Raw genomic sequence first — 20673 nt, forward strand, 5'->3', positions numbered from 1 at the left:
GGTCAGTGCGGCACTTCTCCTTCACGTAGGCTGACGGCCAGAAATAGCTCTGGTGGGTTTGAGATTGATGAGTGGGCCTTCCGGCTGGTGGGGCAGCACCAGTTGCTCAGGTATTTGCTTTTTGCTGCGCACTAAAACAGGGCAGGAAGGGGAAGAGCCAGGACGGGGCTTTGACTGCTGTTTGCCTACTCCCTGGCTGCAAGTTACAGTTTTCTCTTGATCTCTTTATTCACATGTATCCCCTGTGCTCTTTCTGTCTTCTTTAGGTATTTAGGCTCTAGTGGGGTTTCAAGGGCCTATTTTTAAGAGTGAGATAATATTTAGTTTTTAGCTGTTGCCATTTCCCGGCTATATTTTACCACGTGGTGTTAGTTCTGTGATGTGGTTTACTGGTCACTGGAAAGTTGACATCACCAAAAGCGTTACATTCACAATCTAGGATTTTCGTGATGAATTATAGACCTGCAAGCGAATAACTGGAATTGCACCGCTGTGATTTGTGTGCTGCTTCGATTGCATTTTTACCGGCAGTGAAGACTGTCCATGAAGGAACTGTTGCATTCAGCATCCATGTGATTATGATGAAGTCTTCAACATCAGACTCCTCTTTTCCCTCATAAACTCACAATTGTAAAAATTTCCAGAGTCCTTCATTGTGCGTGTTACTATTATGTACCTCATTAGAGTGCCTGGAAGCACCAGCCGCAGAGCTGTGCCCATCAAGAGCCAGATTCTAGTTTTATTCTTAAATATTTTTTTAGGCAAGCCTCTGAAACTGGCAAGCGGCTGAAGTAATCTGGGTTTTGCTCAGCAATATTGCTGACCCAAACCAGGTAGGAAGCTGGAGAGCTGTGGGCACACAATCGGTGTGAGAGGGAATGGCTCGTGTTTGAAGATGGAAAAGCAGCAGATGACTGCAGAGGCCATCCTAGCTGGATACCAGGGTGCTGTGCCTGCAGGGGCTGCTTCACATGAGGAAATGTCAGTCAAAGCTCAGTCCTCTTGATGAAGGAAAATAAAGCCCCCAATCCACAGAAACATTGTAATTCTGCACCAGGAAAGGCTAAGGACCTCAAAAGCAAGTTATTTGAATAAACTTGGGCTCCAAAGTGTAAAGAACAAGTGGTGAGCAAGGCAGGACACACTGTAGTTGGCACTCCCATAGGTACTTTGGGTCTGCAATACTAAATTGAGAAAAAAATGTGCTTTGCTCAGTGAAATGATGACAGATGACTTGGATACTCTCCAGAAACAACTACTGTGAGCAAGAAGGTGTCATCTTAAGGTAGTTACCCCTTGACGTGTCCCTTTGCATTTCAGTTTTTGCAAAACTAAGATTATCACTAATGAACAATCCCCATTGAGGCCTCAGGTTCGTGCTCAGAAGTGACATGGGAAAAAGACTGCGGAAATCCCCGAGCTTGTTCTTCCAGATTTTTTTCTTTTAAAGGAAAGAGGCCCATGCAACTCTATCTTCTCTGAAATGTCTGTCTGAATATTCATCTGAGCAAGAAAGTAATTTTAGCATCCATGACACACAGCTTCTGCTGCCATACGATTGCTCAACGACACCAAGAATAAATATTTCCTTAAGCCTGAGGACAGGAATCTGAATGCTGCTGGTTCCCCCTTCAGAAGCACCTGTGTGTGTGTTTTTTCAAGGTCTGAGTAACACAGTGGTGCTTTGTAGCTCTGAGTCACTGAAGATCTCCGACCCTACAAGCACACTCTTGCTTAGCGTCCTTTTCAAGAAATGGAGAGGGGGTGGGAAAAGGGAGCTGAAAAGGCTGTTTGCAGCTCGATGCCAAAGCACAGTGCTCCTGCAGACCTTGACATGAGCGTGCCCTTTTTTCCAAAGAAGTCAATGATGCTGCTCATGTGCTTAAAGATAAGTGGGTGTGGGTGTTTTTTGCTGAACTGGATCCACCAAGCCAAGAGGAGGGAGGTTTTGTCTTTTTTCCCCTGCGTTCTTCGCCTGTGAGACAGAGTTGTTCTGATATAATGTTAATCGGAAAGAGTTGTCAGGCATTTTGGAACAGGCTGCGGAGGGAAGTGGTGTAGGTGTTTAAAAGGCGCTTAGACGAGGTCCTTAGGAACATGGTTTAGTGCCAGAGTTAGGTTAGGTTGGACTCAATGATCCTGCGGTTCCCTTCCAACCGAAACGATTCTATGATTCTAATCAACTGGGAAAGCTGACTGTTTTTTTAGGAACTTGTGCAAACTTATGTGCTTTACACACTTCTTCAGTGACAAATTATATTTACACAGGATGGCTAGAGCTCTTTGAAGCACTCATTGGCATGTGGTGGTGGTATTTAACAAACAGCTTCACCAATAAGTGAGACCGCTAAAGGAATGATCAGGCTGCTTTTTGTCTTATTTAATCACTTCAGGGGAGGTTGACACCCTCACATTCATAGAAGCCCCTTCTCTCTCTCGATAAGAGCTCAGTGATATCCAGACCACTCTGAACCCACAGGCCAGTGCCTGATGAGAGGAAGGATGTTCCAGAGGTTACGGGGCGAACTTGAGACTTGTTCTGGTTTCCTGTCACCTCCATAAAGCCCGCTGGCCTCCAGGCGCGAGTTCCTCATCTGTGAAATAAATTGCACTTCCCCGTCTCAGAAGGACACAGTGGCGGGAATGTGCTGGTGGTGGCCAAGCGTCAGGTCATGGTGCTGCCAGCAGCTCTAGTACTTCTCAGCCCCCAGGGGTCAAACAAGGGATAACCTGGTTTCAGTGGAGCTCTGTTAGCAAAAGGGACCAAGTTCTCTGCATCGGCTACCACCCTAAGAAAACCCCAGGTTGCTTTTGCTTTCCCTTCCTGTCCCTTCTCTCCCCAGTTTTCATGCTCGGCAGACCCACCCAGTCCATACCAGCCTCAAATCCCTCACCTTGGCAGGGAGGCTGAGCTCACATTGGGGTTTGCACGTGGATGCTGAGAGCCTTGTCTTTGCGTAGTTGAGCGTAAATCAAAGGAGGGAGTATTGCAGCTCTGCGAATTCATCGGCTTGCGTGAAAGGGGGAAGGACGTGGGCGCAGAAGAGACTACTTATTGATCTAGAGCATGGATTCATGCAGTATACTGTAACGATAGCCCTCTTTATACGGTAAAGCAGGGAGGTATGAAACAATTTCCAAAAGGTAGCGGAGCCACTAGCCTGCTCCCCTAGCCTTGACACCAGGGGATTGCTGCTTCTCCTCAGGCTGAGCTGTGATTCTCAGAAATTATTCCGGATCCTGTAGCTCGATGCTTTTTAGCAGATTTGCGTATCCTTCCTTAAAATGGATGACTTTGCCCTTGTTTGACACTTCAGTAATTTTTTTAGTCTTTTATTCTAAAGAGGAACTATCAAACTGGGGCAAACGAGGAAGAAGAGGACATAATGTTACAAAAAGCAAGTGGCTGGACCTATTGTTGGTCTCATTGCTTTTGTTGCCTTCCTGGATGGCCACGCACAGGGGATCAGTTGCTCAGGCCCTTCTCTGCTGCTCCATCCTGCGGTGTTGCCTAAAAGGTGTTTATAACCTGCGAAAGTACCAGACTTGAGGTACTTACTCTGTTCCAGACACAGCTAGTGCAGTTTTGATAAACACAAATTATGCACCAACTCATGACTCAAACTCCAAGTCAAAAGGTGATGTTTTAAATAAAAATTTCAACATTTTTGGTTGTCTTTAAGTTACAAGACCCTTCCCATCATTAGAAGAGGACAAGGCGCTTAGAGAAAAATATTTTCTACTTAAAGAGTTTTTTATTGCTGAAACTCGAAAAGGATGAAAGAGGAGAAGTAAAGACTTGGAGGAAACAAGGGGAGGACACTAAGTAGAGGAATGGAAACCAGTATCAGCAGACACAGGACTGTCATATGCCATTAGATGGCAAAAGCTCCCTTTAACCAGCAGCAGAAGCTTATTGCAGCTTTCTCCAAGTAAATGAGAGTTTAACAACCGTCTCCAATAATGAAGGATTCCTTGCTACAAGCTAGATTTTGAATCATCCATTGCAAGATCAACAACTTGTTGTAAGGTGTTGAGTTTGCCTGGAGGACCACTGACAGGAGACAGGGCAGCCTGCTTTGCAGGTGCCCCCTCATGCAACAGTTTCAGGTGGTTTGTGTTGATTTACTCTTGATTTTGGGGTTTTTTTGGGGGGTTTTTTGAGAAGCAAAAAGCTGTTAGCTTAGTTGTACCACCTCTCTGGATGGCTGCCTCAGTTCCGTAAGACCATCTCTGCAGGACACAGTGGGAGCCACAAAAAGCTGCAAAATTAAAGTCCGGTATTTCGTGGGGCTAGCCACAAATAGTACGTAATCCAGTGGGAAGCTGGGGACTTCTTTTTCAAGAATATAAATCATTCACCTTACTTGTTTGCTTAATGCTATACATTAAAACTGTCAGTTGCCCCGATCTTGGTCTGAGGTCATACCTGTGGAAGAGACTACAGAAGTATCTCTATGCCACCTTTTTTTTTCTTTACAATTGTTTTAAAGTCATAGATTTCAAATAATAGAGTACTGTAATAAAAGGTTATATAGCAGGCCAAAAGTTCACGACAAATTGAAAGATTGTGTCATTTATTTATCACCTGGCTGTATTACAAGTCCATGTGTGTACAGCATCAAGTACGTATTCTTAGTGTGTCTACAAAGCACCTTTGAGGTCATAAATGTTGGGTAATTTTTACTGCTTAGCTATCTAAAATGCTATACAGATGAAAAGTTTTCCTCTTCTCAGCCAGCACCATGACTAGGTAGGTCTGAAGCTCTCCAGGTACGCTGGTTCTCATGTCTTCTCTCTCCTTCTCCACTCTAGTTGTCACTACAAATCACTCCGCCGTGTGAAAGTGAACAACACTATGAATACTCTGGACGGTGCTGCACAAAGTGTGAGCCAGGTATGGGAGCACGGGGCTGCACCAGCTTCACAACTGAAAAGCTCATTAGAAACAACTCTGTGGGTCAGCAAGGAAGCTTGTCTTTGTGACTCTGCTAATCTATTGGCACATACACTCGCAGGTGCATGATTTCAGGCTTACAAGTGCCTTCTAGTGCAGGGGTGGTCCTGCTGGCCTCAGCAAAAGGCACAGCAGCCATTTTGTTGGGATTGCACTTAACTGCTGCAGGAGGCGGAAAGCAGCTTGATTCTCGTGCACATAGGTAGGATTGTTCCCAGGCCATAAGCTTCATGGATGTTTCAGTGCCACACTAAATGGGGGCCAGCCTGCGGACCTGAAAATGTGGCAGGAAGAAATTATTGTCCACAGTAATGTTAGCCCAACCTGTTATTTTCCTTAAGCTCCTCAGACAGCTGGTGTGCTGCTTGCAGATGACCTACTTGTCCTTCTCTCATTCACAGGAAAGTATTTGTCTGCTAGATGCACTGGTACTTCTGATAGCGTGTGCCAGCCGTGTGGCCCAAATGAGTATATGGATGTCTGGAATGAAGAAGATAAATGTTTACTACATAAAATATGTGATCAAGGTGAGCTGTTCATACTCAAGAACCTTTTAATCCGAATTAGTGAAGCACAAAGATGGGAAGGTGGATCTAGAGAAGTTGCTTTGTTCAGGGACACAACACTGGAGGCTGGGCTTCCAGAAGAGCCTGGCAGAGAGGGAGGTCCCCAGGCAGCAGAGGTTCTGTGCCATGCTGAGCACCACGACCATAGTCTCCATGCTGCTGATAATGATTATCTTCACTGGGGACATTGATTCCTGTGAGTTGGATCGTAAAGGTTGTCCTTTTGCCCAGCATGCTGTGCATTCCCTTCCCCTAACACGTTTGTGTCAGCTTTGCAAAAGCTCTTTTTATTTTCTACAGCAGCTACAAGGAAAAGTATTGCTCAGGAGTGGAGGCAGTGAGGAGCCCCGTGCTGATCAAGGATCTCCCGTGCTTCTTGAAAGATAACATTTCCTCTAACATGAATAGTTTTGCATCTGGCATTCAAGTAAAGCAAATAGGTAGAACAGGAGATTCATAAACTTGAAGCTTATTATAGAGAGATTTTTTGATCCCATCTGCTTTCTCTTTTAGGGAAAGCTTTGAGAGAAGTGAACCCAGGGAACAGCACATTCCAGCGGCAGTGCGCTTGTACAACGGGCTACCACTGGGATGAAGACTGCGACTGCTGCCAGCGAAATACCATATGTGCTCCAGGATTCGGAGTCGAGCATCCTGGTAAGATACAGAAAGGGGATGTACGAAGTGAAATGTCCAGCTCAGGCCTATGGGGTGAGTCCAGCATCATGTGGATTGTGACATTAGAAAAGGTACTTTAGACTCTCAGATGACTGACAACAGAAGATGGTGTGTCTGAGTTATCGTTACTACTGCAGATAACCCTTCTGGACTATTTGCATTTTGAAGGCTTCTGTCTGTGGTTTAAATCAAGTGAGTATTGCAATGTATCACGTGGACATGGCAATAGCCACAAGGTGTTCAGTGCATTCCTAACATTTGCTGAGGTGTCTGGCTGTAAGTCACTAGGACGTACGTTGCTCCAGTACTCAGAGAAGTGTTCCATTGGGGATTGTTGCTGAGGTCGGATTTGAAATCATTTTTTTGTCCAGTGAGTTTGCTTTGTCATTTTATAATGTTATAAGCAAGTTAAAGTGATAAACGCTTTTCAAGTAGTGCAAACATTCTTTGTTTTAGATGACTTGTAATGCAAAGATTTATTACAGATATTTCATTTAGTCCTAAGTCTGATCGAAAACAAAATGCAGGTGTTTTATGGGTGGAAAATAGCATTGTAATGAACACTGGGAACAGCTGCACCAAGCACGGAGAACCCCAGAAAAGCAGCACATAATAGAGTAATGCAGGATGAAATGCTGCATGGACCTGGAGCACAGCAGTGCTGTTTGTTCTCCAGTCTAACAAATCCTGATACAGCGTTTTCTTTACTGTGGCTTCATAGAAGTGACAATACCAGTTAACGTCACTGTCTGTGGCATAGCACTGACACGAGGAAGTTAATGGAAGGGGAAGGATATAATAGCTGAGTGTTGTTTTACAGTAACTGCAAATGGCTCTTGGTCATTTCTCATTGTGATCATGTAGATAAGTGCTCAGGTGAGACTAGCATACTTTTTTCTGCTTACATGTGACTGCCATTGTTGCTCTAATGTAATATAAGATCCTTCTCTCTTCAGGGAAGCTTTTTAAGAGTGGGGTGGTAGTGGAGTGGGAGTATGGGGACCATAGTAATCCCCCCTTACCTGAAAGGAACTCACAGGAACTCAGCTATGAAGTTTTTCTTCCTTTATTACACACAGTGCAACAAGACAAGGACACAATGTGTGCACCATGTCCCAGGGGCTACTTCTCAGAGGTTGCTTCATCCACCGACAAGTGTAAATCATGGACCAAGTAAGTCCCCTGTATCTTGCAAAAGAACTATGCTAGCCACAAGGCAGGGAGAAGCCTGGGTGAAAACATTTTTTGGCGGGGTGTTTCAGGCTGTCTGCAGAATGCACAGAGCATCTCTGTTGGCTGTGCAGCGAGAGCGGCATTCTCACACTGGAGCTTGGATTCTCCTTGGCGGGGAGCAAGAGAGAGCAGTAACAGCAGAACTTCTGAGCTAACACAGCTGAAAATAAAGAAGTTGTCTGGGCTTCTTAAGGGTGGAGAAACACAGGATGGATGTATGTTACAACAGAAAGTACTACTCTGCATAAGGGTGGGAGGTACAACAAGCCCTCTCTTTGAAAATGTAGCCCCTTTGTCTTTCTTTTTCAGCTGTACAGCTCTAGGAATGGCAGAAATAGTGTCTGGGACTGACAAGTCAGATGCAGTTTGTGCATACCAGAAGGTGCCTGAGCCATCGGAAGACGGTATGTGTCCTCATACAGATTATCTGCTAGAAGGTAGCAGGGAGGAGGAAAGATGTGTTTGCTGGAGGTTTTGGCTGGCCTAACTGCATTCCCATTGTGGGTGACTCTAGGGGGAGCAGCTGTAGACCAAGACAATGCTCTTGGAAAATCCCACCTTTAAAGATTACTTTAAGTCTGGCAGCATGTCCACAGCTAAGCAGAGCTTTACACCTACCACTGAAACTGCACGGCCAGCAGTACTGCTGTTATATCCACTACCTCCATCACATTTACAGGTCTTTAAGTTTTTCATACTGCTGATTTCCACACACACATTATCTGTATAAAGGCCAGCAGCTTCCTTCTGTGCTTCTTTTATAGCAATGGATTCAGTCTCAGCTGAACAGAGCTCTACCTTTTTGCTCCCTGCCCGTTTTCCTTTCCAGTGTGGATATGGTACCAAGGAGGCTGCTTGCAGGGCATGCAGTGGTCCTTCATAACCTGAGATAGAGGACAAATTCTGCTAGCTGAAATCTATACTCTCCGTGAGATGTATGTCCCCCATGCCCTGAGGCAGAGCAAGCATGGCCCATGAGCTGCTGGCAGCTCGCACAGCAATTTTCAGAGGAGCATGACTGGATTAACACCTCCCTGAGACAAGACGACCCTGTTTTTTATGGAGAGGGCTCAGTACCTTCAGTAAAGCTGCTTGTCACAGAACTGCATGAGTGCTAGAGCTTTTGTCCTTATTATAGAAACTGAAAATCAAATAGAAAGGGAAAAAAAAAACACCTGTCCTGTGGAAAAGCAGGTAAAATGAGCAAGGATTGTCATGCTGCTGAGTACAAGCTGCACATTAATGGTACTATTTTTGTTGCAACCTGCAGGAACAAACAGGATCTTATACGTGTTGATTGTCATCTTGTTTTTTGTGGCACTAATTGGCATTGTCATCTTCATCATATACTACAAGAATAAGGGAAAAAAGCTGACAGGTACGTGATAGCTAATGATATTAATGAATGTGACAACTGCATGGCTCTCTATGCGCTCTGATTTCCCAGGTAACCACCAGTTTAGGAAACTCAGGAGTTATTTTGGAAGTTCTGTGCTACCCCTGTGGATATCCTTGAACTAGTGGAAAGCCAGGCTTTGAATTCCTCTTGGCAGGCAGCATATCACTTGGTGTCCTCCTGCAGCCCTGACCATGGGGTGGCCGCCTTCGGGGTACACACAGCCACTGTGTGGGTGAAGGAAGGCTGGTCCTGGGGGCTTCTACAGCAGCACAGCTGCTCTGCAACATGTGGCACAGAAGAAGGGAAGCGGGAAAAGTCTTTATGGGGCTTTCACTACCTCCTGTCTTCTTCCTCCATTTTCCCTTCTCCCTCCATCTGTGCAGGTTAAAATATGGATTTCAAGGGAAAGGCCTGATGGGTGTTTGAAAATGTGGTGGAGGCAATGTTTTTAGCTGAAGGCCAAAGTTCTGATGAGGTATGGAAGAAATATTAGAAGGAAACAGAATAAGCAGTAGAAGTAGAAAAACAGAAAAATCCTAGCAAAGGCATAGTGGATAACAGTGAGGTACTGAACATATTATTAACACAATGGAAATACCTTCAACAGTTATTCAACTCTGTGTTAAGCCCTGGATCTCCTTACGTAATAGCATACCTGTGTTGTTCTGTTCATTTTTTATTTTCTCCCTCTAAACAGGGAAAGCTTTTCCTAGTGTAGTTTTTCCATATCTCCTTTCCCAAGCCCTACCAGTTTGTGAAATGTTTTGGGAGCAGTGGAAGACAGAAACCCTCTCTTGTAAAGTATGTTTCAGCCTGTGTTTTAGAAATATGCTGCCTTTGCCACACTAAACACAAGTTTTGCTAAATCTGGAATTCCTGGGGTGGGCTGGAGGAAATGGTGACTCTCCTTGCAAACCAAATACTTACGATGCAAGGCAGGTTGGGAAGGAGTGCTTTTTATTTGGCATTTCTATTGCCCTGCTGCTCTGCAGTGACAGTCCTTCATTGCCTTTGTGTGGAAATCCTGCTAACCATAACCCCAGGGACTTGCAGGCTCAGGAAGAAGCTCTGCCTGCTTGTGAGGGGACTGATGGTAAATGTGCAGACTTGACATCAGATGAACAGAGTCGTTGCTGGGAACCAGCAGTGGCTACATAGCTGACCTGCCTTAGACACACAAAAACAGCATAAGGTTCAAATGTACATGAGACCTGAGCCCTACAAAATCTCCTGAAACCATAAACAGAAAACCAGAAGAATTGCTAACTCTACTAAGTGGCAGTCTTTACCATAAAGCATTGTTGGACTGATAGCTTTTCCTTGAGAGATACTCTGATTAAATGACTTTTCCCTTTAAGTACACCCTGGTTAAGTGGAATACCCTGCATTTGAGCCTGTCATCCCATGGTTTCAGTGACTTACCCTCTTCTCTCTGGGCTCCTCACTCCTGCCCAGGAAGGGCCTTTGGACCATCCATGTGACTCCTCTTGAAATAGACTGTACGGGTGCAAGCGTGTCGGTGTTGGGCCAGTCATAGCTTGGTGCGACATATGACCAGGAAAGAAACCCCATTTGATGTGGAACACAGCTTAACCGTGGTCTATTTTAGGAGCTTGGAAACATTTGTTCCACAGAAATATGTCCCTGTTCCAGTTACAATGAATCCTCAGCTAGACCGATGCCTGGACACTTGAACAGTCAGTAAAAACAGTCTCACTGGTTTTTATTTAATATGATATTGCGGATTGTGAATGACTGTGGGTCATGTGGGTGTTTAGGTCTGTGGCTGACTTACAGCCACTCTTTTTGTTTTCTCTACAGCAGATCTACAGAACTGGGCTAACGAAGTGTGCAGCCAAATAAAACGAACACAGGTAAAGGCAAAGACACTAGCATTTTCTCTTTATTTGATGTTTTACTCATGGCATTGCTGACATGACTGCATGTGAATGTTTGGCTAGAAAACAAGTTTTGAGTTCCTCAAAAAATGCTCACAGCTTTGGCTTTTTCAGTCTGGTTTTCTGTAAATGTGAGGCATATTAAATCACTGTTCTCAAGTAACTTCTGAACCTGCTTTCTGGTTTCAGCCAGTTTTAACAGTGGTAAAAATCCCTGTTATTATTAAATATTTATGAAAAGTTAAATATGAATGTACCGCTTGCTGAACACCAGAACACTGCCTAGGAGGGAGCCTTTCTAAATCGTAAGAGCAGAAGAAGCTTCAGTTGATTTTGCACCTTTTTACATACCACAGTGTTCACAGGAGAGAAACCTGGATTTGGGGCAATGCCAAGAATGCCAGGCATGCAAGGTATTAAGCACAGAGCCATCAGCTAAAGAAACTGGCTGTGAGACCCCTTAATTCTAGTGCTTGCAGAAATCCTTGTCCATTTGGGTGTGAAAAAAAGTAAGACCTTACAAGAAGTTTCACTCTGGAAGAACGCCAGATCCCAAGCTTGAAACACTCAGATGGGAGCACAGGTTCAAGTTCACGTGTCCTGCCTGCTTCACACCATGGATGTGGACTGAGGTGTCCCAGGTGCATGTTCTCCTAACCACCCCATCTAGGAACATTGTCTAGCTTAGCTGTTGAAAGACTCAAATTCCATTGCTACAAAGAAACCACACCAAACAAACCCACCTTTTTGAGCAGGCAGTTCTTCTTTAGTCTCTGAAGTGTTCATGCAAGCTCCTGAGTTGGCAGCTGCTCAGATCCTCTGGGACAGAGGAGTGAATCAACAGCAATTAGTGGCTGGCAGCATTTACACTCTGTCCTTCACCCTGGAAGACCTGAATAGATGCTAGAAATGGACGTTCCCAAATACCTGAAGGGAACCTATGAAGTATTTCCCAAATTGTGTTTTTTTTTTGAAGCTGCAACTAAAAATATAGCTTTACTTTGGCAGGTACTGACAGCAGGACATCATAGGCCTTTGCATTTGTCATCCGAACGTTTTCCAGGTTAAAGCAACCTTGCCCGTGTGACTTCTTTTTTGCTTGGGCCCTCTGAATCAACCCAGTTTCTCTCTTCAGTCGTTACACAGAATCACAGAATCACAGGATGTTAGGGGTTGGAAGGGACCTCGAAAGATCTTCTAGTCCAATCCCCCTGCTGGAGCAGGAACACCTAGATGAGGTTGCACAGGAATGTGTCCAGGCGGGTTTTGAATGTCTCCAGAGAAAGACTCCACAACCCCCCTGGGCAGCCTGTTCCAGTGCTCTGTTACCCTCACTGAGAAGAAGTTTCTTCTCAAATTTAAGTGGAACCTCTTGTGTTCCAGTTTGAACCCATTACCCCTTGTCCTACTGTTGGTTGTCACCAAGAAGAGCCTGGCTCCATCCTCATGATACTCATCCTTTATATATTTGTAAACATTAATAAGGTCAGCCCTCAGTCTCCCCCAAACTAGAGAGACCCAGCTCCCTCAGCCTTTCCTCATAAGGGAGATGCTCCACTCCCTTCATCATCTTTGTGGCTCCATGCTGGACTCTCTCCAGCAGTTCCCTGTCGTTCTGGAACTGAGGGGCCCAGAACTGGACACAATACTCCAGATGTGGTCTCACCAGGGCAGAGTCGAGGGGAAGGAGAACCTCTCTTGACCTACTAACCACCCCCCTTGTAATACACCCCAGGATGCCATTGGCCTTCCTGGCCACAAGGGCACAGTGCTGGCTCATGGTCATCCTGCTGTCCACCAGGACCCCCAGGTCCCTTTCCCCTACACTGCTCTCTACTAGGTCAGCATTACTGATAATAACGATTTTGCTCCTGGTAAGGTCTTCACAAATCAACAGCCCTTCAGACATATAGATGATTCAGGGGGTTCCCAAACCTTGTAAGCAGTTAGGAAGGTCTTACTGATGGTCCATAAGAAACAGGAGAATCTAGTGACTCTTCTAGATTTATTAACTCTTCAGTCTCTTCTTAAGAACTAGGAATAGTCATCTCCCAAAATTAAATGTTATTGCCCCCCAGTTTCTGATCACTGGCTGAGCCCAGCATCACTGGTCACAGTTTTACAGCAGAACAGAATTACACTTCAAGACTCAAATGTAGTGGTGCTGTTCAACCTCAGCAGCTCCACGCTGAGGAAGAACTGAGATCTGCCTATTCCTTCTTCATCTAGAAAATAACCTACTGCTGACCTGTTCATAAAACTCGTTTTTATTTTGAATTTCTGTCAGGAGCCCTCCAGAGACGTTACCGTGAACATCACAAATGCTGCTGATCCCCAGACCTCTGAAGACATGTGTCTCCTGGGCCCCACAGGCCCTCCTGCCCCTGGAATCTCATGCTGCACCGGTGGTCACGCTCCTTGCAGGAACGGGAGCCCCAGCACGGCGCCGTGTGAGGCGGGAGGGAACCTCCCAGAGCTTTCTGTGGTAACCAAGCCTGATGATGACGACCATTTCCCACCAGTTCCCACAGAAGATGAATACATGGATAAGGATCTCAACACCACTGATTATTTATCTTTACTGAGTCGGACTGCCAGTAAAGCCGTATCATCGTTTTCAGAACCGATGGAGGCAGGGGAGAATGACAGCTTAAATCAGTACTTCTCTGGGATTGGGAGCACAGAGGACGTATCAGTCTCTCAAGGCTTTCACCCTTCCTCTGACACAGGTGGGGCACACACTGCCACGGACAAACTTCTTCAGAAATCTTGCCAACAGGGCCACAGTTGCCTGAAGGAAACAGGCAACAAAGACACAGATCGTTTTGCAACGAACTATGACTCAGAAAAGATCTGTGTGAGGTGTGGCATTTCATACAGGGAATATCCCAAAAAGTGGAGCAAACCCTGTTGTGCTGCAGCTGATGGTGCCTCCACCTCCCCAGGAACTGGATCCAATGCACAGTGCACTTGTGGCTTGAATTTTCTCTCTGCTGGTCAGAGCAATCTAGCAAGTGATCACAGTGTGGAAGATGCATCTTCAGACAGTACAAACATGAAGTATCAGAACACAAACAGAAGCACTTCAGGGACAAACAGAAGCACTTCAGGGACAAACAGCAGCACTTCAGACCTCCCTCCAGCATCTGGTAAGCCCATTAGGCTTGAGCCATACATGGTCGTATAGGTTTATTCTCTGCGCTGGCACAGTTTTATTCAGTCTGATTTAGGAGAAGGGGAGAAGAATGAAATGATGCCTTTTCACTTAACTGCCCTGAAGCTAATCTGAGAAACAAAGCTGAAATACTAAGGCCATTTGGTTTGTAGTCATTTCTGCGTATAATATGAGGACTGTGAGGGACCACCATTCTGCCCTGATCTAACCAGCAACGTAGATCAACTTTTCTGGCTGTCACAACAAAGGCCCGGCAATTCTGTTACTGAAGTATTTTGGTGATAGCAGGTGTGTGTATTGGAGAAAACTTAGAAGGAGGAGAGTATAGGGACCCAGAGGCTGAGTCAAGAAAGGATGCATGATGCTCAGCCAGACAGTTTTCCATTCAACAGTCTCCACACACATTTTTCCCATTAGGTTTAACTCCAGTTATATTTTATGTGGCAATCAGTGAGCTGGAGCGCTAACCTGGTAGCCATGACTCATTTAAGAGATTGTTAAATTTTCTGCTTTTAGTTCTTTTTAATTTGCTAGAATACAAGCGTTCACCTAAAATAATTTCATACAGACACCATTTCTCCATTCACAAATTCTCTGTCCCCTAAACAACTCTGAAACACTGTCACCAATTTACTAATAGAGTAAATATATCAAAATTGTCAAAGGAAAGCAGGAAAAAAAAATCACTGAAGCAAAACTAGCAGAAGGGAAGTTATGAACCTTTTCTGGATGAAACCTTCCTCCCTTAGACTTTTTTTTTTTTTAATAAAAGTCTGCAATCTGCCTGTCATTTGTTAATTAGACATTTTAGATTATAATCTCTTAAAGTCAGATTCTCTATTTTTATTCATGTGGATGCACTGCCAAGCGTAATGAGAACTTAGTTTTGACTGGGACATCTAAGTATTACTGTAATACGCACAGCAGTCGTAAGCAGTTGCCCTTCTTTAAAACCATGTAATGCCTTGAAGTTTCTTACGGACACATTCTTGTTAGTCTGCCAAAGCCCAAAAGCAACCCTTCTGAAGGCCTTCCCCTCTCAATGTGCATGCCATGTGGGAATCTGAAAGCATGTAGTGTTCATCTTTCTAAGAGCAGATACTCTTTCTGCTGCTTCAGTTTCCTGAAATCCTGACACAGTTTCACTGCCTGGTCTGTACAAAATTCAGCAGTAGTGAAGAGGGCACAGCTTATCTTTTTGTTGTTGTTGGAAGGTGACTCTGACATAAAACTGGAAGTCAAGTCATATTGGGCACTGCAGAAGTACTGCTTTTCTTTCTAAATCTGACACAAAGCGGAAAAGAAAACATTAAGGAACAACATGGCAAACAGGAGAGCTCGGATTTATGTGACGTGCTAGAAAGTGCCATCTTAGATCTGCAGCAAAATTCTTTATCTGGGATTTTAATTGCATCTGTGCCTTTGGGTATGAACATGCTCTAGTGCCATCTGGTGAAACCTGACCACAGATACAGCATTCCCAATTTGCCATTTTTTAAGGCAGGACTGCCAGCAGGTACTGACTGAGCTCTGCGCAGCATGAGAGTGTGGGTTAGTGAACCTCAAAATGACAACACGAATTACAAACTCTGTCCCTTCTGTAAAACAGTCTTAGAGGACCAAAGTAAACCTCTGGACAGGTGGCATTCACAGGGGTCACCACCAGAGATGGAGGTAAGCCTTTGAGCACTCCTCCAACCCCCCAAACCTGGAGGCAGTCAGGGCATGAAGCATCTGTCCATGACTACCTTTGTGTTGATGGCAAACAGCCGGACCAAATCGAACACCAGGGAAGCAACCAGCAGGGAAAAAAACTCCCACAGAGAAAACTCGTATTGACACCTCATGTTAATCAACAACACTTGGAAAGCAAGCAATGGGCTAGCAACACAGTGGTTTAGCTAAAATAAATAGGATTGTTTGAGGGGAGCTATTACAGAGATGCTAGAGTGCTGCCCAGATTGGGTTGTGAGCAGGCACAGGTCCTAACTCAGCACTGCTGGAGCCCAGTGTCCATTGCTGATGTGCAAACCTCCTGCGGCTGCCAGAAAAGTGATGTTTCTCTGTGCTGGGCCATGCTTAGCTGCAATGGAAATGGGAACATCTCAAGTGTTGAGGAACGTAATGAGGAAAGGCACAAAATGTCTAAAAGGTGTCAGATCAATCTGCGAGTAATGATTTAGTGAAGAATAGCAGGAAATACATTTCTTAGGAAGAACATTCATAGCCTAGGAAGATATTTTTTTTGTACTTGGTTGCTTCGGTTGATTTAATTTTCAAACTTTAACAAGTTTGCTGTAGTGTTGTTGAAAGTATGTTCTCAGTTATTTTCTTTCTGCTCTGAGGGAAATTTATTAATTCCCAGAGCCTGTTCCTGCTGTCACTTGAGTCAGTGACCCACTCCTTGAATGGCAGAAAGATTGAATTTATGCTGAAAAATCTCTAACCGCAGGCAGGCTGACTGAAACCGTAACTCCATTAGGTTGCTATAATATAGACTCTGTATTTTCAATCGAGTCAGTGTATATCCAAGTAAATTCATGAGGGCACTAGGTGAGTACCGGAGTGTACCAGTGTGGAGGATCAGGACAATATAAGATAATTGTATAAGCTCTGTGTCATTTGGACACTGTGTGACTGTATGGTCTGATGTTAAGTCTTTCAGTATTTATTCACTAAGCCTGCTACCTAGACCACACAGCAGGAAACAAACAAAACAAAACAAAAACACACACACACAAATAAAACTAAAACCAACCAAACAAAAAACGCCAAACAAACAAAAAGGAAAACAAAATAAAACCAAACCAAACAAACAAGAAATAAAACACACCACCAAAACAATGTGGTGCCTGGGACTCTCTCAAAAAAAAAAGTCTCATAATTAGGAATGATGACCATTTCTCCACAAACTGCAGACAGAGGCAGTTTATGCACCAAGTGGCATGGGGAGTATGAGGTTGTCATGTTCTCTCTTGCTTCCCGGAGCACAATCGAGAGAGAAAATGTTTCCAAGCCTTCCAGACAGGTTCCCATGGATGACAGGCTTCATCCTGAGGAGGCAGAGGTGGAAATAATGAAAAGGTCCAGTGGAAGGCATTGATTATAAGAGCATTCCCGTGTCACGGGGAAAAAGTAATGGAACAAGAGTAAAGCCACCACAGCGGACTAAGTTCACTGTGCTAAGCATCCATCTCATGAGGAGAAAATATTAATCACACGTGTCTTCTTTTCTCCCCCCTCCTTCCCCAGGAAATGTGACTGGAAACAGTAACTCCACCTTTATCTCAAGTGGACAAGTAATGAATTTCAAGGGCGACATCATTGTTGTCTACCTTAGCCAGAACTCCCAGGAGGGGACAGCGGCCTCGGGCCCGAGCGAGGAGAACGTGGGCAGCCCCGTGCAGGAGGAAAACCTCAGCCGCTGCGAGACTTTTGCGGGCAACACCGAGCACTACAAGGAGAAGTGTGCCGAGCTGCAGGGCAGCTGCCCACCAGTGGGGAGCTGGGGGCCCCGGTGGCCCCCAGGAACTCTGCCCCAGGAGCGGGGACTGTCCCGCCACGGCCAGGCATCACAGCCCGTGCAGGAGGAGGGGAAGCTGGGACACTTCTCAGAGAAGGTGTTGAACTGAGGCGAGACGGTGTCCTTGCTACGGGCCTCAGCGCCAACAGGCAGCTCACGAGGGGGTGTGGGGCTGCCATGGGGCTGCCGATATCCCGGGTGTCGTGACAGATTCAGAGACTGTTGCTGCCTCTGGGTGTCTCCCGGGAAATTTTACAGCTGGGAAGGACCCTTGTGGTGCACATGCTGGTGGTGGTGCCCTCACTGAGCTGGTTACGGGTGATGATGCTCTCACTGAGGAGGTTACCAGCGAGGACAGTCACACGTTGGAAGCCGGGCATGCTGCCCCCCTTGCAGAAGCAATGGCAGGGCTCCCTTGCCTCCCTCGCGAGGCGATGGGCTCCCCGCTACCCCCCAGTCCCTAGCACCTCTCCCGGCAAACGACAAAGGAGAGTTGAGGAGATCCTTTGGGACAGGGACTCTGTGGAGAGCAGTGTTGTGGGGTGCTCCCAGAGGGTGACATGGTGGAGGTCGGCACTGAAAGGCACCCCTGAGCTCTACCTTGGGGTTTTCTTTTTGCCACTAAGTTGCACCTATTTTGCTGGGTCTTGGGCCTCCTCGATGCCTCTGGTGGTGGAGGGAAGGGGTGGCTACGTCTGCCGCTAAGCATAGTGCTGCTGCCAACATCTGCCTCCCTGTTGGGACCGGATGGGTGGCATCAGCCCTTCCCATCTTTCCCCAAGGAAGCGGACACTCCAGTCTCAAACCAGTGCCAGAGCCAAGATCCTGGTGTGCCCCTTATTATTTTGCAGATATGGATATGTGTAGTGCTGCCCCAAGCGAGCATTAACTGGCAAAATAGAGCTGGCATGCCTTAGAAGCATATCAGAGTAATCCAGAGGAAAGAGCATTTAGTTTTGGACTCTTGATTCGTCTCTGACTTATTACACCTCACCTGAGGAAGTCATAGCCCTGAAGGTGAGAGTGATGTGTGCCTGGCACACTGCTCCATGAATAACCACACTGAAGTTTGACACACAGAACTGCTAGCAGGTAAAGGAAGGATCTATGATAACCAGCTGTGGACATTTTCTGAGTGATAGGAGAGGGAAGGATTACCCAAAACCAGAGATTTTAGTCAGGGTCAAAGACATGTTCCTTCATCTGCCTGAACAATTTTGCCATTCCCTCTGATATTTTTGTTAGTAAGCAGAGTTAACTTAGGTAGAATGAAGCTATTTCCAGAGCTCAGCCTGTCTGAGTTGAAATCAGAGCGTAGCCACTATCACACTGAGAACTGATGAGCAGCAGCACCAAAGGGTCGGATTTAAATAATAACAGCACTTGTAGTTAGAAGAGAGTCTCAGCTTCTCAGTTGGCTTTGGTTCAGGTCCTGTATCCTGCAGCCTCCTCCACCAGCCACTGTGGAGAGAGGTGAAGAGAGCAGAGACTCAAGGAACTCCCAAGAGAAAAAGATAATATTTATAATGATTTCCTGACAAGGGGTAATTTTCTGACATTCTCCTGCACACATGAGTGCTGCTGGAGGCTATCTTCAGTCTGAGCCTTCAGAAGGGTCAGTGCTGTGTTTCCTGCCGGACGGCAAAGGGATCTCTTATCTAGTGTGATCTCATCTACTCTGATGGAAGAGATCTCTGGTAAGAAGGGCTCCTCTCTGGGGAGGTTCTTAAAGCTGAGGAGTTCACTGCATAGCTGCTCTGTTTGCAGTAGTACTGCTCTGTGGGTGAAGAGCATCTACAAAGCTGACAAAGTGACCACTGTGTCATGATGAGCTTCTCATCCATAAAACAATAGGATGGGCTTAGCCACCTTCGCCTCTCAGGAGAACAATTCTGCATTATTTATATTTCTGGCATATAAAGTTCAGCACAGACATGCAAACCTCTGTCTTGAGTGGCTGGCAAATATGATGCATGAACAACCCATCTTCCTTTCACCTCGGCATGGCCTTCAGAAAACTAGACCATCCTAGCCTAGACTCAGCCAGGCAGGTGGGTTGTCCCATTCAGTGATGGCTCAAGCTACCTCTGCTCCTTTGAAGGTGTGTAACTGAGGCTCACCCTTATCTGTGGTATTCTTTTGTCTTTCCTGCTGAATCCTTTACAACCTCTTTCTAGCCGCTTCTGGCCTAATTCTCTATCCCCTAGCCATTGGTGCAGTAGGGACAAGGAAGCAGAGCCACCATCACCTCCGTGCAAGATGGTGCAGATATTTTCCCACTTCATCTTCATTTTTTCAGTCTTGTTATTCTGGAAAGCACTCATCCCGGACATCAGCCCCACCAGAAGGCATTCAACCAGCCCCACGTACAGGACAGGAGGGACCGGATTTTTGTGCTCAGCTCTGGGTAAACTACCTGTCTGCAGGTCTGTCTCCTCCTTCTCCCTCTGCAGCTTCTTTCTTCCCTTAGTTTGTATCCATCACCAGAGAGCAGGCTCAAAATCCTGATTTCAGAGAAGACAATTAGAAGTTTCCTAAGTGTCCTCAGTGACCGAGCAAAGATTGAAACTAGAATCATCAGCAAGCATGGCTGCTCCCTTACAGCAAACATGATGGGCCAACAGATTAGATTCTTTTTTTTCCTCCAGAGTCTACCCAAAGGTGAAGAAACCATATCACACCCATCGGCATGCTGCGTGTTCCCTGGGTCTTTGGCTGAATGTTTAGACATGGACCCCAAATCCTCATGATTTCTTTTATTGTCAGTTTGGAGCTAGGGCTGTTTTTTAACATCTGTTTGTACAACAGGGCCCTATGCAATAGGCACTAATGTGAAGGCTTCTGGCTGCTATTGTAATACACACAATTAATTATAATAAAAATCTTAAAGATCTACTTGAGAAAAAGTGAAGATTTTATTCAAATTAGTGGAGAAAATAAAATATATTACTATATGCCTATGCTTATTTTGCCAAAAAAAAAAAAAAAAAAATATAAAACCACTCCTGGTTAGGCTTTTGTAATATTTTTTGTATGTGTGTTTTAACAAAAAGTGCTTCCCTTCCCCAGTATGTGCCACAATGATGCACATTCATGCACACATGTGCAACTGAACAGGAACTCTCATAGATCTGATGTGAAATGCCTTATTGCTGAGGAGTGGGCGGTGATTCCAACTAATGCCCGAAGTGTCCTCCTGCACAGCATGCATTTTCACAATTCTCTCAGTCTGAGGAGTCACAAC

At 45.4% G+C, this 20673-nt stretch overlaps 1 protein-coding gene across 2 annotated transcripts in view; it reads left to right on the forward strand.

Annotated features, from left to right (window-relative positions):
* The window catches only part of TNFRSF11A (TNF receptor superfamily member 11a), a 28692-nt gene extending 8357 nt beyond the window's left edge, over positions 1–20335 (forward strand). The window contains exons 2-10 of one of the 2 annotated variants that reach the window (XM_082044857.1): positions 4816–4897; positions 5359–5484; positions 6037–6180; positions 7281–7374; positions 7744–7838; positions 8705–8812; positions 10655–10707; positions 13019–13880; positions 17159–20335. In XM_082044857.1, coding sequence (XP_081900983.1) covers positions 4816–4897; positions 5359–5484; positions 6037–6180; positions 7281–7374; positions 7744–7838; positions 8705–8812; positions 10655–10707; positions 13019–13880; positions 17159–17538 — 1944 coding nt within the window. In that variant the 3' untranslated portion in view covers positions 17539–20335. The remainder of the gene's footprint in view (positions 1–4815; positions 4898–5358; positions 5485–6036; positions 6181–7280; positions 7375–7743; positions 7839–8704; positions 8813–10654; positions 10708–13018; positions 13881–17158) is intronic. The other variant, XM_082044858.1, reaches the window with a different exon arrangement.
* Positions 20336–20673: the final 338 nt, after the last annotated feature.

The sequence above is a fragment of the Streptopelia decaocto genome, assembly GCF_964273445.1.
Source record: "Streptopelia decaocto genome assembly, chromosome: 2".
Taxonomy (NCBI): Eukaryota; Metazoa; Chordata; class Aves; order Columbiformes; family Columbidae; genus Streptopelia; species Streptopelia decaocto.